Source organism: Xiphophorus couchianus, chromosome 6 (assembly GCF_001444195.1).
Source record: "Xiphophorus couchianus chromosome 6, X_couchianus-1.0, whole genome shotgun sequence".
NCBI lineage: Eukaryota > Metazoa > Chordata > Actinopteri > Cyprinodontiformes > Poeciliidae > Xiphophorus > Xiphophorus couchianus.
The window spans coordinates 20,362,286-20,380,073 of NC_040233.1; the positions used below are offsets into that span (position 1 = coordinate 20,362,286).

The 17,788-nt window shown below is 36.2% G+C and overlaps 1 protein-coding gene across 2 annotated transcripts in view; it reads right to left on the minus strand.

Annotated features, from left to right (window-relative positions):
* The window catches only part of insra (insulin receptor a), a 58,982-nt gene extending 42,220 nt beyond the window's left edge, over positions 1 to 16,762 (minus strand). For both annotated transcript variants that reach the window (XR_003595902.1, XM_028020536.1), the window contains exons 1-2: positions 15,618 to 16,762; positions 719 to 1,267 (exon numbers count right to left, since the gene is read on the minus strand). Coding sequence is in view for 1 of the 2 variants with exons in the window: in XM_028020536.1 (XP_027876337.1) it covers positions 719 to 1,267; positions 15,618 to 15,705 (637 nt within the window). In the remaining variant the exon portion in view is untranslated. The remainder of the gene's footprint in view (positions 1 to 718; positions 1,268 to 15,617) is intronic.
* Positions 16,763 to 17,788: the final 1,026 nt, after the last annotated feature.

The following is a 17,788-nucleotide window of genomic DNA, read 5'->3' on the forward strand; positions in this document are numbered from 1 at the left end:
ACACCAAACGCCTTTTATAAGAAAATACCAGTTCCAGCTTGCTGGGTGTGAATTCGTAGCTGTACTGTAATTTCCCAAAAGTAATTTCCATGCATTAAATTTTCAATTCTGACACAATTTACATCCATTAATTGCTCAAATTGTCTAAAATCCTATCTCATAAATGTTTATTATATTAGGGCTGAAACGATTAATCGGATTAATCACAAAGAGTCTATTATTGAATTAATTATCAACTAATTTAGTAACAGATTAATTGTTAACTGGAGTATACACACTCAACAAAGGCCATTTGTTGTAGGAATATCATATATAAAACAAAAATTAAGCCAAACTGTGCAAAATATTTATACATTTTGCATTTAAGATTAAAGAAAATCTTTGTAAATATTCTCTACCCACATTAGAAATATTTTTTAACTGCAAAGCTATGTTATTGAATTTTATGCAATAAAATGTCTATTTTCGTTTTTTAAAACAGGATTGAATTATTTGTTTATTTGCATCTTAATGTATTTTAATATAGTATAAAAAATGCTAAAGTGGTTAAATGAGAAATCTACATTAATTGATTAACTGCCAGAATAATTGACTAGAAAAAATAATGACGAATTGCAGCCATGCATGATATAAAGCTCTACAATCAAGTCCACCAAGACAGAAATAAATTTTTTTTAGAGATTATATTAATGTTGGATGATAGGAAAATGCTTCTTACTTCTTTGACAGTGGCTCTGAGTCCAGCAGCGTTCGCTGAAATGCCCGTTGATGGTCGTCGACGGGCAGGTGGTCTTTCCGATCGACGCCCCTGGGCAGACATCGCCGCACTCTCTGTCGTTTTTGTTGGCCACGATGTAGTTGTCCTCCACCGAGTCGAGGATCTTCGACCAGTCCAGGGTGGACAGGTAGCAGAGGTCCGAGTTCTTCTCGATCCTCACGGCGCCTCTGGTGATATTCATCAAGCTATGGAGGCCGATTTCTCTGAGCTGGAGCATCTCGAATATCACCAGGGCGTAGTTGAAGAACAGGTTGTTGCCTCGGATGACCGTCAGGTTGGGGAAGAGGCTGCTAAGACTCTCCAGGCCATAGACTCTGAAGAGCAGCAGGTAGTCGGTGACCACTCTCAGCTTGGGGAAGCTCAGGCCTTGGAAGTCCTTGGGTTTGGTCCCAAACATGAGCAAGATCTTCAGGTGGCCTTCGATCACAGTACAGTTCTCGAGCTTTCGCAGGTTTGTCGCATTGTTGCGAATGTCCTTGCTCGAACAAACTGAAGAAACAAGAAAATGGAGAAACATTTTTTTGTAAATTGAGCTTTAAATAGACAAAAACAAGGACAAAGGAGTACTGTGTGAAGCAATATTAACTTAACTGCCCTTTATTTTATAGGTTAAAGTTAAGTATTGTCCCCAAACGTAGGTTTATTCTTGTGCAATTGTCTGCTGCATTTCACCAGATGTCTGCTCCGTAAACAGGACAAGACCTCATAAGGGGAAGGAATATAAAAATCAACCTTTGGATAATTAGAGAGAATGTTTTATCTTCAAACACGTGGTGGTGTCTCTGGCTCTGACAAAGAACAGACCATTGAAGATGACATTTTGTTTAGCAACCACATATCTGCCTGTGAGTTACTGTCAAATATGGAATGCTGTCATCAAGTACGCTGCACTCATCCCTGGTTACGCTGTGTTGTGGAGCTTCTCCTGCAAATCACAGCAACTATAAAAACCTTGGGGGAAAAAATAGAAATAGATTTGGTAATGCATTAAAAGTATGTGTTTGTGTGGGCAGCTGATATACTAATGCTTGTGTATTTGCACCAGCTGTAGATTTGTAGTTTTGTCTATCCTCACCCAGACACACAAATCCTACTTGATGAGAATTCCTCGACTGCTATTGCGCAGTTTGGCTGCATTTTTTCTGTCTCCATTTCCAACTGTACTAAAAACATAATCCTGTGGCCAGCCATTATGAATCTGACAATCCCTCCAAACACAAATCACATCACCAGACAGCCTAAATATTTTACAAGAAAATGCTCCAGAAGCAACAAAAAAAAAGAAAAAAAGAAAGAATCCTAAAAAAAATTTTATTCCACAGTCCGATGATTCTCCAGACTCACATTTAAAGATTTTCATCCATCCATCTATCATCTTGCAACGTTCCATCTGGAGCTGTAACGATTCATCGTATGAGTCAAGGACCTCAATTATTAAAATTCAAAGCTATGTTAAATTATGTTTTATTATTAGCACGCTATGTTCTGATTGGATTATTATTTGTGTTGCGCAACACTCTCATTTTTGCCAATAGGCTATCAATGAATGCTAAGGGCTATTAGCAGCTATGGAGGAAGACGTGTGGGATAAACTAAATAGAAAATATTTTAAAAAGTAATTATGTGTAGAACATAAAAAATAGTTTAGAAATATTTTCTAAAGTTTTTTCATACTTTAAACTTGTAAACTGTAGTTTATTATTACCTCATTTTCAGTTTGCTTTGTAATTTGTAAAAGTTAAGGTGAAATGTGTTGTTTCTCACTGTTGAGTGATTTTACACTTTAAAAAAAGGTTTTCTGTACTTAAAACTTGAGACTAAATGTGATGTTCTCAGTATTACATTTTCAGCTTATTACGTTTTCTTTTAAAAAAACTTATTTATTTACTATCTCTTTCATACATTTCTCATATTAGCTTAAATAGCAACTGCAGAGTGGTATTTTTTAAATTTAATTACTGAATTAATCATCAGACTAATTAATAAATTACTTGATTACTAAAATAATTGTTTACAACAGCCCCAGGATTTATTCTGTTTGCCTTGTTCATCATTTTCTTTAAACAAATCCTAATTTTAGGACGGTTGTCTTGCAGAAACAAAGTCCTGGGTTTGAATCCTGACCATAATATTTCATAGCTGCGTTTTGTTCTGTCCATGTACTGTGGCTTCCAGAATATCAATAACATAAAATTAATTCAAGACATTTCCAGTGTACATACTCTGCATATGATCCAGTATTGCCTTCAAACATTCTACTAAATGTAACTTAAAGTCTTCCAAGTAACAAATTTTAAAAAATGGTAAAGATTAGCTCAACTTCCCCTGCTCTAAATCTCTCCAGCACAAGTTCCCACTGACATAACAACATAAACAACAAAGGCAATAAAGATTAATCCCTCTGCGGGTGCTATTCAAGCCACATTCCCGCCTCGGTTTTCCAGTTCATGGGTCCACACAGCTGGAGGTGTGTGACCCGGTGCGCACTCCGATGTGTTTACTGCCCGACTCACAGCCAGACTCTACATCAGGCCAACTTGGCAGCCATGTGGAGAAAAAGGTACAACTACAAGAAGCTCATTGAACACCGTCTGCTCAGTAACATTACAAGGTAAACAACACAAAGAGCCTCTGAAGAGTGAGGATCTAATTTACTGAATGTGTTTTATTTATGACCAAGCTTATGGGATATGTGGGATTTAGCTGACAACACCGAGAAAGACTTACAATCCACCAGGTTTTGAAGCTCATAAAAAAAAACTTAAAACTTTCATCCCTTTTATACATCCATCATCAGCTTTTCTGGGAATATAGTGTGATACCAAAGTATTCAAACTCCTTGAGGTTTTTCACATTTTGTAAGATTACAACAGCAATCTTTAATGTATTTTACTGGGATCTTATGTGACATAGAGAAAGTATAACATATAAACACATTAATATTCTAACCAAACAAAATATTTTATATACAATTCTAAACAGATGTTGATCATTATAATTTTGAACATCTACAATATAATAAAGCATTAAAAAATTTACTTTTTTGACCATATTTTTCTCAGTTTGCTTTTTACTCACAACACTGCTGCACTTATTCCAGACCAGCAGGTGGCACTAATGCCCCTTAGGTTTCTTTGAGAGTTGTAAAGAAAATATAGATAATCTGGACTTGTTTATTTGGGTCAACAAATATTGACAGCAAAAGCCAGGTAGCATTGTGCCTGGGTATTATAAGCTACACTTTCTTTCAAATATTTCAGATATGCTCTACTAAAATAATTTGAAGCCGTGCAGTTCTCCACGAAAAACTTGGAAAAATCCACAAATATATAAATCTAAGAATACCAATTTTGTGATTACTGAAGTACTAGTTGGCAGAGGTTCCCTGTATACACGTTTGCCTGATAATATCCCAATAATAATAAACATGCTGCGGAAACACTAGCTGGCGTTAGCTACAAGATTTGTGGCACAGGTTTAAAGCCAAAACAGGCAAGTATATGTCTAATCTCAAAGTTTAAGTTCATTAACTGATTCAGTTATTGTCCAAAATTTACTGAAATGGAAACATGTTTTGTTCCGGTTTCAAACATCCATCTTTGATTTAATTTTTTTTTTTAATTATTATCCTGGAAGAAAACCAAAGACAACGTGTAGTGGTGTGGAGGTTCGCTTTCCAGTTGAAACGAACAACCAGAAACACAGAGGAATAGTTTAAAATCAAAGCATCCATTTGTTAAAATGGTCTAGTCAAAGTCCTAAATCCAACTGTAAATTTTTGGCAAAGGTTTACCCTCACATACTTTTCATTTAGTCTAGCTGAGATGGAGAAATTTATCAAAGATGAATGGTAGGAATGGGTGTTGTGAATCAGCTTTGGCTATAAACAATGTGACGCAAACATTACATTGTCTTAATTTGTGTTTCTTGTATCTGTCAGTATGAAAACAGCAATAAAATAAAAATAAAATCATTCTCTGTGTGTGCAAAGCTGGTAGAGACAGCCCAAAAATACTTGGAGATATAACTGCAGGCGTACACAAAGTATCTACAAAGTATTGATAAAGGATTGCTGAATACAAAAGACACATGACACTTTGCAGATACTTGTTTGTAAAAACTTATTATGTAGCTACATAGTTGTTATGTTAGCCTATAACATAACATACAAGTAAGATACATTAAGGTTTAAGATTGAAAAGTGACAAAAAGTGAACAAGCTTTAATCCATTTAACTTTAAACATTCACCTAAAAGAAATGAAAACAAACAATCTGCTTGAAATCCCTGAACATTTGCAACCCTAAAGGCGCCTCTCTCTCCGTCTGTCTTGTACGAGTGGAAAAAGGCGAATCATCGCAGGGCGACGAGTCCAAGCTCCTATCAGTGTACACTTTCGGTCAGCCCTGTATTTTTAGCACCACATTCCCAATAGAGAATCTAATACACAGCAGTCACACCAATAGAGGCTCACGCTGCAAACTGGAACATGGCCGCCCTGGTGTGTAAGTGAGGAATTTCAGAGCGGCAGCAGAGCTAGAGGTGTTTGAAGACCGTCGCGTTTTTGTACATGTGAACAAAAGTCTGGCCGAAACGGTTTTAAACAAAACAACAATTAAAACTTGACTCCATGACAATGAGGCACAAGTTAAATATGCCTCCCTAAATGTAATGATCCCTAGGCTGGAAGACAACACAAAGGTTACCATGGTGACAAGGCAAGGCCATACATCCCGTAATTTAGCCAGAGGCTGGAAACAGCCGAGTGGCTCTGAGTAATCGATTAGAGTGATTAGAAAAGGAGATTTTCATTGACTGCAGACACCAAAAGTCTAAAACAGCCTGCATGTCTGAGAAAAAGAAACATGTAAGATTTATTTAAATTAAGTCTTATGAATACTTTAAATAAAACCAAGCAAGAAATAAAATATCTAAAATGTATGCTATGCATATTTTTTGGATGTTGGTCGTGTCAACCTTTCATTATTTCATATTTGATGTTTTGGTCTTTTCATGCACAGCTGGACATTTTCATACCATCCTGCATCATTTTGATAACAGTTAAGCATGTTGGTTCAAAATGAATGAATTTGGTGAAGATAAAAGTTATCTGGAGCCATTTGTTTGTATTTTAAGTTTAGTAAAACTCTGGTAAGGACCAAAGCTTTACTGTGGTGCACAAATGGGAATAATCCTGCAGTTCCTGCATTTTCTATTAGCTTGTACTTCATCAGGGTTTCCCCCAATGTATTATAAGCCTGGCGGGCCACCAGGCTTTATTTGTGCCCCCACCAGGCTAAGCATTGCTTATTTATTTATTATGTTTTTTTTTTATGTTTGCATTTCTTAAGACTTTATAGTTGGTATTCAGGTGTTAATCTTCCAGTCTTTCTATTACACATAATTATCAAGTGATATTTTCAAATTTTCTGTCAACTTGAAACATTTTTTAACTCAAAAACACGACGGGTCATGCGATGAATGACTGCCAAGCCCCCACCTACGAGGCTTAGCCAGTTTTCTGGGGGAAACCTTGCTTTAGTCTGCCCTTTATTCGTTAGATGGTCAAGGATCATTACATTTCATAGACAATATGCACGAGTGAGTTTGTATATTGTGGTAGTGTTTTTTATGTGCTGCAAATGTAAAAACTTGTTGCGAACAATAAATCAATTAATCGCACAATAAATTAAAATAAACAAAATTGTCCTTTGCTTGATTCATCGTTTTCCCCTGTTCTCTCTCTTTTTACCAAAAACTGAATGATAAAAGTCTTCAGTCTGGGGCTTTCTTCTCAACTAGACCTTTTTTTTGAAAGATAATTTTGTTTGCACAAACTTCATAATTAGTTTTTTTGTTGTCATTTCTTTTGCTTTTTTTATTTATTTTGGATATTTAAAATGTCTTCCTGCGACAGACTGGCGACCTGTCCAGGGTGTATCCCGCCTCTAGCCTGGAACGTTAGCTGGAGATAGGCACCAGCATCTCCCGACCTGTCTAAGGGACAAGGTTGTACAAAAAATGGATGGATGGATGGATGGATGGATGGATGGAAAATGTCTTCCAGTTCCAATGTTTAAATGTTAATTAGTATTTAAAGTTTATTGATCCTTGACAATGTGATTTTGCATTACAAGGTTTTCCCCCAGAAGACTTGCTAAGCCCAGTGGTTGGGCACATTCTTCGCACGGCTTGTTGTGTTTTTGAGTTAACTTTTTTTTTTTAAGTTGACAGGAAATTTGAAAATATCACTTGATAATTATGTGTTATTGAAAGATTGGAAGATTAATCCCTGAACACCAATGATAAAGTCTTAAAAATGCACAAATGTTAAAAAGATTTAAATAAATAAGCAATGCTAAGCCTGGTGGGGGCACGAGTAAAGCCTGGTGGACTGCCAGGCTTATTATGCACTGGGGGGAACCCTGCATTATTATGCCACTATTACTATTATGTTACTTGAAGATGGTCTCAAAACAACAATATTATTGTTTATCGCAAGAAGTTTAGGATGATTTATCGTTACAGCAAAATTTGTTATGGTGACAGGCCTAGTTTGAAAATACATATCACGTAAATATGTGTCATTAAAAAATAAATTTAAAAAAATATATATATGTATATATATATATATATATATATATATACAAAATGTACTGTATAAACAATAATCTGCTAGTTGTGTTTCTTCACTGAAACAAAAACTAAGAAAGTGAACTGCAGAGTAAGACTCTAAAACTTAATATCTTGACTGCATGGTGATGAATGAAGAAAATATTGGCATTCACTTTTTAAAAATTGGACATATTTCTTCTATGGAAGACTTTTTAAAAAATCGATTTTTGTTTCAAGGTGACACAGGTGGATAACTATGAAAGGACCACCAAGGATTAAAAAAGCAAGCAACGAATACCTAAAAGATTGTACTTACCCTTCTTCAAACCAACAAAAAATTTTTTAACAAAGAGAAATCATCATTCTTTCATTAAAGATTTTTTTTTTTTTTTACTTTATCAACTCATCAGCTTATCGCTGTAAAAGCTTTACTACGCAGCGCTGCTTTTGGATTCAGTGGGTAACGCTTGGAGGTGGTCTGGTTCACATTAATCAAGCCACAATCAAAGTCAATGAGGCATAAAGGAAATCCATAGAGCTTGATCACATTAGAGAGCAGGGGAAAAAACAAATCCACATACTGGATCTGACCTCTGTGACCCCGTTTAGAAAAGTAATGTCCCAGTCTGCGCAAAATCCTGACATACACAATAAATAAATGCATGCACTCTCACTTACCACCATCTAATGATTTCAATCAAATGAATCATGTAAATTACTAAATGAAAATAAGTTTTCTGCTTGTACTTGAGCTGAAGCATTGGTTCAGAATTAAACAGTTATTATATCTGAAGCTGCTACCCCCGCGACCCGACCCCGGATAAGCGGAAGAAGATGGATGGATGGATGGATGGATGGATGGATGGATGGATGGATGGATGGATGGATGGATTATATGTGCAACAGCTGAGGGAGACGCTCGGTCCATTTTGATTTCAGCAGAATCAACTCTCACAGTCTCACTACGTCTGCGAGCAGCAACAGGCCCCGACGATGATTTCTGATCTCATGATCTGAGTGAATGTGGGTGGAGGGGGCTGGGAGGTGAGCAGGGTGTTAAAAGTTGTTGTATATTACTGCTGGACCCTGTAGAGAAGTGAGGCCTCAAAATGTATGCAAGAACGCAAACAGAGTGTTTGCAACACTTCCTCTTTCAAGGTTTTACAGTTCTGTTATTTTGTCACCTAAAAACAAAGCAAAAACATGAAAACATACTAGAGTACTCACTGTCCTGAAAACTTTAAAACAAGTTTAACTTCCTGGTTTAAAGAATAATTAACTTGCAGTAAGGAAAAGATATGAAATATGCAGTCATATGTACCATAAATGTAATTTTAACATTCAGACATTACAATTTAGTTAACTGTGCGTTCATCCTGGTAAGACTAATGAAGCAAAAACCAACCATTATTCCTCACTTTCTCCAGTTGTTTAAATTATTGCTGTGATGAACTTTGTTTTTCTTTTCTGTAGAAGGTCTAGTACTATTTCCTGGATAGATCATTGGCTGCTATATATTGAGATTTCCTTCAGTTTTTTTATATAAAGTATTTGTTGTTCACTACTTGTGTTTTTAGGTCTGTTCTTTGCTTGACCTATTGTTGCCATTAACCATTTCCAGTTTCTCATGGGTTTTTTTCCCATAGAAAGTATTCAAGGTTTCCCTCATTAAACTTGCTAAGCCTGGTGATTGGGGCGCTCGGCAGTCATTCATCCAACGACCTGTCGTGTTATTGAGTTAAAAATGTTTAAAGTTGACAGGAAATGTGAAAATATAATTTGATAATTATGTTATTTGAAGATTAATATCTGAACACCAACTATAAAGTCTTAAAAATTGCAAACATTAAAAAAAAACTTAAATAATTTTTCCATTGAAAACACTAGTGCTCCAGCGATTGTTTAGCAGTGTTTCTTTCCTGGACAAAGCCATTGATGGAAACATTATTGCCAATTACTGTATATCTGTACTGGCAAACTTGAGACAGATTCTGTGCAGATGTTTTTCTTTTTTTAAAGTTGGTTTTTAAAACTGAAATTTCCCATACTTCATGTACAAGTTTATGGCTCAGATTCATGGACTTTGGGTGTAGAGAGGTTTTTCAATTGCAGAAAAAAACACAACTAAACTGAGAAAAATCAGAAACAGAGGTACCTTTGAAAGTTCATATTAATAATATTTATTAATGTGCATCAGTGTTTAGCCTTTGAGTGAGTTTTAATTTTGTGAATAACATAAAAATATTTAAAAGGTACTGATACTTGACCATTGAGGTTTATATTAAATGAGTCTTTTTGACTGCTGAGCAGGAAGTTTTTAAACTGGGGGCCAGTGATAAATCTTGTGGTGTTACACCAAAAATAATGCTTCAAATAATGCGTAAATGTTAACAGTCACCACCACACCCTCAATTAAATAGATACAAAACTAAGATTTTTAAAAATATCTTGTGTGAAACACGCCAACATCCGCCACTTTGGTAGACGGAGGTCAAAAGTTTTGTGAACTCTGCACGTCTGTAAGTGGGTTTTTTTCTACACTAAACAAGTTAAGGCTAAACATTGTTCTGTTATTACTGATACACATGAGAGTTGATACAAGTAGCAACAACAGGGAACAAGCCAAACCTAAAGATACTTACCACTAAAACCTTAGGGACAAAGAAAAATACTGTTTCAACATCTAATCTTGAAATTGCTGTTTGGCTCTTTATGGATGATGAGCTTAATTTGGGTGTTAATGCTGAACTGGTTTGCCGCCACTGCTAAATATACTCCGTTTTACTTCCACTTAGAAAAAAACAAAAACAAAAAAACAACTGACTCAATGCTCCAGTGTTTAGTTGTGTCTTTTTTTCTTAGACAAAACCACTGGTGGCGCAAACAGTGCTCACTGATTTTCTGCCAAGGACTCCCTGTCCACAGATTGTTTCTGTTTGTCTCTTTTATGGATGAAGGCACTGATTGATCTATTAGTGCCATTTATTCTGTGTCCTCTTGTTTTATAAAACCATTGCTCTTTCCCAGGACACAGACATTGACGGACGTTATTTCTGCCACTGTGCAACCTCTCCTTCATCATAAATATTTCTCTGTACCCAGTGACTCTGTCAATGCTGTCTCTGGTTTTCCTGTTGGTAGCTATTGATGTAGATAAGTATAAACTTCAATAACATCCAGGAAAGTTACAGTAGATCCCAAGAATTGGCAGAGGAAAAAGAAGATGAAATCTGCAAATAATTGAGAACCCCTTTAAAAGTAGTTTTAATTTCCAATTTTAATATGCAACAGGAAAACCATCTCGACACCAACGCAGTAGCTAACATCCAGGCTTTACTTGGGCCCCCACCAGGCTAAGGATTGCTTATTTATTTTAGTTTTTTTAATACTTTATAGTCTGAACAAAGTAGGAATATTGAACCTTGTTTTGCAGCTAAGAGGGAGTGCTTCCTGCCCACTGTCAGCACATGCTTGAATAGGAAAAAAAAACAACTGCAAAGTCAACAACTCAAAGCAGTTAGCTGGCCTTTCTTAAACAATCTTAAGCCATAAATGTGACTATGGTATTATAATTTAGACTTATTACTTAATAAAGAAAATAGAGAATAGGTTTAAACCAGTTAAAGAGCGATCAGATCCATGAGTTTACATCAGGTTGTTATGAGTGAAAAAGATAGATCACAAAACCCATTCTTGGGATTTTGTCATGTGCCTAATGCGGACCAAAGATCATTTAGTTGTTCTCTTAAAAAACAGATTTTCTCCTTGTTTTACAATTTTTTAAAAATAAAATCAAAACCTCCTCATCCCCCAACATAACCTGTTGTTTTTCTTATTGTAGATAACCACCACGTGTTTATCTGAAAGCACCGCGAGGCAGTTCAGTGACTTGACACTACAATGTCAAGTCGTCGTGCTGAAACAGCTAATGTCCGGGTAATCATCCACACTCTTGATGGCCATTTAAAAGAACTTTGATTTTGTGTGGGTGTTGAGGGCAACACTTGAAGAGTGGGATAATAATTACCTCTCAAGTTTGAGAGTGCAATAACAAACAACAGAGGCACTGTGTCAAAGGTCAAAGATCTGACACAACAAGCCTCCCCTTGTTGGACACATTTGTAGACAAAGTGAAGGAAGGCAGGTGTGCCACATAACTATCATAAAGATTGTAATTTTCTTATAAGAACCTGTCATCCTGGATTTAGCCGCCATTGTTTAGTTTGACAAGCACAAAATCGCTCTTTTGAATCCATGTCAAATATGAATTTGGTACCTGAGACCACATAGGGTGTTTACGAGTAGCGACAGTGTGATGATGGCAGTTTCATTGCTTTACGATTGTTCCCCTCGCCAGGGCGACTAAATCAGACCTGCCTGATTACAGGACTCGTTGTGACCAGAGTGCTGCTCAACAACACGGTGCCTGAGGCTTCACAGCGAACTCCTGCTGCTTGACACTCCAGTCAGAGTGATGTGTTATCGCAAGAATCAACCCAATCACCAGAGACTGCAACGTAAGCTGCTGCTTTTATTGGCTTTCAGGGAGTAAAACATTGCCAAACAACAATGTCCAAACAGTTGCAGTTTGAAAATACTGTAGACTAAAATGTTAGACCTGTCACAATATCAAAATTTACAAGACGATAAATTACCCCAGAAATTATTGTAATAGACAATAACATTGTTATTTTGAGAACATTGTCAAGTTGATAATAGTCTAATAATGCAAGTGTGCCCTGTTAAGGGCTAAGAAAATTTTATTTTATAAAGAACACTTAACACAAGAACTATTTTTAAATATCCAAAATAAAACGTAGCAAACAAAAACAATAAACACAATGGAAATAAAAACAATACACAACCGAAACCATAATTAAAATGGATTGTGAAAACTGCCCTTCAAAAAAAAATATTCGTAATAAAGAATGAAAACTATTGAGCACAATTGCTTATTGTGACAAGCTAAGTTCCTTGTTAAGACTATTTCAAACTTTGTTAGAAAAACCATGACACTGAACGTATTTACAAAGTCGAGTGTAATTGTAAAAATAGAGGAAAACGATAAAAGGTTGCACATTTCATCAACGCATTTACTCTGACACTCTAGAATAAAATGCGACCATCTAACTGCCTGTAGAAGTAACTAAATTGATAAACGGGAGTCTACAAGTAAATAATTTAATATTTTCTTAACCGTCCAGTCAGTGCCAGTTCTGTAAAACCAGGTCATACAGCTACTGAACATAAGCTTTCATTATTAAGTAAAACTTTCCATCAAGCTGAGCTGGACAGCGACCAAAAAGTAGCTCAGACGTTTTTCTTCTGACTTCGACACCGGCCGGTTCAGCTTATGAAACCAGCCAGTGTGACAACCAGGTTCCACTCTTCAAGTCTGTGGTTGACTCAAGACCGAGAAGACCAAGAAAGGGAGGGTGAAGCAATGCAATTACACAACTTCTCCTCGTTTTTTTAGTCAGGATTCTTGTTCAAACTGGTTTGAAGATAACTCTATATAAACTCATCTTTACAGAAAGGCAAAAGGAAGCCGTTCTCTCCCTTCGAAACATCGAGAAAAACTGAACCAGTGGAGTGAGTTTCAGCACCATCCTGTCAAGTCCACAAGGGAGGAAACTTTCTTAAACGATTATAAAGAAATTCAAAAGTAATTTCACATTTTTACTATGCCAAATCCATTCAAATCCAGCTAAAAGGGACTCATTATGATCAAACAGATTTCTGTATGTGTTAATTATCAAACAGCTTGTTTCTAATCATTACTTTAAGAGTGAAAGTCACAGCATGGCGTTAAAAACCAAATTAATGCCACTCCATTTGGAGCAGAGCCACTCTTGGTGTTCTAATAAAATCCAAACAAAATTTCCACAAGTTGTGACACAATTACAACATTGTTCCCTGCTAATAAACATCCTCGCTGTACAGTAGGTTACACCAGCAAGTAGGTCCCACAGCTCTGCAACTCACTTCTTTGGAAGAACAACTAATATTTGCTTTATGTAAAGACTCTTAGTGGTGTAAAACAGTGAGTGTGCGCAAACATGAAAATGTCTCCGGGCGACGCGCAGATGGATTCATTCACTCCTATCACCCAAGTTGGTGAACAGAAAGGGATTTTCAGGAGCTGTGAAAAGGACTCATTGTTGCATTCTTGTGCTGACCACAGCGTCGATCCAAAGGCTTTCCAGTTATAATAACCGGCGGCTAATTCTGTCCAATTCTCAGACTACTTACTTAATTGGGACAAAACATTGTGTTTACAGTTACTGCACAGTCACACACACAGCTGATAAGTGTCAACCTTTGTCCCTTCAATGCAGTCATTGGATACAATACCGCCGCCGCTTGCTGCTAGCATACCTTTATCAACCCACCATCGCTAACAAAACAAGAAATCTGGACGTGCAATTTTTCTGTTTAAGGAACACAAATTAGAAGAGGTTTCGCAGCGAAAGGGCATGAAAATGAAATACTAGAATTTACAAAGGAAAATATTGTCCTACTGTAATCATTTTTAATGTGTTATGTAGTGAAATGTATCAGGGAGGACTGACAAATTTAAACAGTGGGTTTCCAAGAGTAAGTAATAAATTAAAAATGATTTTCTCAAGCTTCTGTCCAGAGGTCTCCAGTGCCTTTCAACACTAGGCTTTTCAGTTTTACTCTTATTTATGGGGCTGCCACAGCAAGAGTCTGTTTGTTTCTGCAGTCTGGTTTCATTTATAAGATTTGATTGCTAAAAAAAACAAACTCCAAACAGTTTTTCTTCTGGCTGTAAGCTGATTTATTGAGTGGTGAAATATATCCAAATGCTCTTTCAGTGAAGGAGTGAATACTGCAGAAGTCCGGGGAAATATTTCCTACCTGTGGCCGTCAACCTGCGCAACTCCTCTTTATGACCACAAACTGTCACTTGCACTCATGCTATTTTTTTGCAGTACCGCAAACTTAGGATAGGATGCAGATTTATGTACATACTATATATTTATAGTACTTGTTCTTTGCAGACATGTCGGCACGAACAGAAAGAAAAACATTTGACTGCAATCAATCAACAAATATAAACCACAATTAATGAGGTACGCTCTAGGACACACAATAAACAATTGCTAAATTAATGTTTTACTTTTGACAAAAAAAAAATGCATCGAAATCAACTTTCATCAGACAAATACAATCTTGGCAATACAAATCTTTTACGTATCTTAACTTACTTTTTCTATATAATTTATATTGCTATTAAATTTTTAATTTAAAGTTGTAGTTCTGAGAAAAAAAAAGGTTTTAATACAGAAAATAATAAAGCAAACCTTTGCGTAAAAGTCTTACAAAGCAGCTCCAAATTCAGTCAGAAAGTAGGATTTTCATTTCATGAACAAATCTCTGATCCTGAAGCTTAAACAATAAGATTATAGCCTGGCTTAATTTAGATTAATCAAGATTTGGTAAACAAAACATCCAGTCACAGTTTTTCTTATGGTAGTTACTAGATTGAGTGATGAAGAAAACATAATAATGATTAGAAAGTATTTTATAATATGTCTATATATTCATTGCAGTACAGTGGAACAAATTCATCTTTTTTAGGCATGTTTAATAACAGACGTCTCATTTTTAATCAATTGTCCTTTTTAATACTCTGGAAAGCAGAACTGAATTTATAGCATAATATTTTTACAGCTTTTTAACATGTTTAAACACTTTTCTTGTCTTAAGAAAGGTAATCTGTCCAATAAAAGATTCATTAAAGACAATAAAGACAATAAAGCAGACATTTTACACTAAAGGATGACAACGAATCTGCAGAAAATATTTTAATACTGTCAAATGTGCAGTGTGTTTTCTAACTCATTCATTCATACAGTTTCCTCTAACATTTTTATTTAACCTTTACTTCCCACGAAAATTGTCGATATTATTTTTATTTGTATGTTTGATGAGTTAATCGTTTCTTTAAACAATTTATTCAAAGCGTTTTCCTTTTATTAGTTTTTTTTAAAACTCAGGTAATAATTACCTCTATTTTAATTTATCAAACGTTAATCTGCAAATATGCGGTTTTAAAATCGTCTCTCGGTATTGCACAACTTTTTGTTTTTCATTGCACATTCACAAAACGATGGACGGCAATAAAAACTGCAACGAAAACACGACAGTAAGTCGATGTTGGTCGAGTTAAAGTGTAATAATCATCGGTTTTCACTTACTTTCTCCATGCGCAGAGTGACAGCTCATCACAAGGCAGACAGCGGCCAAAACACAGCCCAAAGTCCGGAGCCACATAGCTGCTACCATCCAACCACCGCTCCGGCCAAAATACACGATAATCCCGTGCGAGAGGTGTGTGGGGGGGTGAACAGTCCAAAACCGCAAAAGATATGCGCTCAGGAAGCAGGGTTTGTTTGGCAGCGTGGGCCAACAGGTAAACAAAAATAAATAAAAGACATCCCGGAAGATGGGCGGAGGAACGAGTCCAACGTGTTCACTCAAACACAAGCTAACGCAGCAGCAGCGGCTACAGCTAGCCGCTACGTGAAAAATGTCCCCGCACCGACACCAGTACCACACACGAACATTTATTTTGTCACTTAAACGTTGCGCCTACGTTAAACCAGACCAAAAGGAGCTCATGGGCTCATTCGTGTCCGCAAGGAGGAAATAAAAAGTAGACTTGTTGAGCTTGTTCTAGCCGTTGTTGCTGCTAGCTCGGGAAGCTAGCCGCTGGCTGCTCCAACTCTGGTCCAGGCCACAAGTGAAGTTCAGCAACCTCCCCAGTCAGCGCAAACTTCAGGAAATGTCACAAACAAGTCGCTTGCTTGCACTGCACCCAGTTTTTAAAAGTCCATGAAGATGCATGGATGCAAAGCAAGTAAAAAAATAAAAATAAAAAAGCCCAGCTTTATTGTAATTCAGGGGGATTTGTGGCGTAACGTTAGAGTCTTTCGTAGAAGAAACAAACAAATCCAGACAGAAAAACAGTTCAGCCTGCTTCGCTTTCTTATCTTGATTAATATTTTTGGTGCTCGTTAAGAAGCTTGAGGGCTCCCCAGGCTTTGCAGAGATTTCACGTCCACTCTGGAAAAAGCTGACAGGCAGACTTGGTCGCGGATCAGAAGCGCTCCACTCTCCTTTTTGTTTGAGAGTTAAAGATAACAAGGGGAAAAAACGCTCCAAGTTGGCTTGACTTTCTGCACATCTGTCTGCTACAAAAACTGCACATGCATGTGGATAACTAGGAAAGAAATAAGAGCTCTAACTTTCTTTTTTCCTGTTTTTTCCCTCCACAGACAGAGGTAGATTGTGGAGTCTCCTGTAGGATCCCCTTCTTCCCAGGCTCTCCGCCAGTAAACAAACCCTGCCAGAGAGCCAGAAGGGCTTGAGGGGAAATACGGACTGGAGCTTAAAGGATTACAAAAACATCTCAGACAACCTTTAAGGCGTTTAGTTGGGTGCAGGTACTCCTGCAAGTCATTATATTTAGTTTGATATAACGCTCATCAGAATATGTAATCCAAAATATGTCATTTGTTTACTAGAAAAGTAACGCCAGGTGGAGTTGGGTATTACATTTACTCAATTACATATACTTGAGTAACTTTTTGGGGGAAAACGTATCAAATTCACCCGACACAAACACTTGCAGTTTTTTTAAAGTTTAATTTTTTATTATTGTAAGACATTTATTTGGAAATAAAAGGTTGTTTTGCCTGATTTTGTTATTTTGCAATTATGAATTATTTTCATTTTCCACATAGCTTTAAATTTTGGTCCATCTGATGATGTACTTCTAAAACATTTGATCAGTTACTCAGTACTTGAGTAACCTTTTTACCAAATACTTTTTTTACTCTTACTTGAGCAATTTCTTGGATGGCTACTTCCTACTTTTACTTGAGTAAAAAATGTTGAAGTAGTGTTACTCTTACTTCAGTATATTTTTTGACTACCTCTGGCAACATATTTTTACTCAAGTGAAAGTACAAAGTAGTCGTCCAAGAAATTACTCAAGTAAAAGTAAAGAAGTACAACTGAAGTGCTGAGTAACTGATCAAAACATCAATTTAATATTTAAAAATTACATAATCACAATGTAAATGTAACTCAGAATTACGTAAGTAACGTTTTTGAAAAAAATTTACTTTTATAAGAATTTTTACTATCCTGAAATTTTTATTTTTATTTGAGTAATTTTACTATGAAGTATTGTTACTCTCAGTTGAGTAAAATTTCTGGATTTTCTACCCACTGAATGAAAAACAAACATGTTTTAACCAACAATTCACCAAACACAGACACACCTGCAGTTTTAATTAAAGTTTCATACGTTTTTTATTGAAAGAAAAGGATTTGGAAACATTTTCTTTTGCCTGGTTTTGTT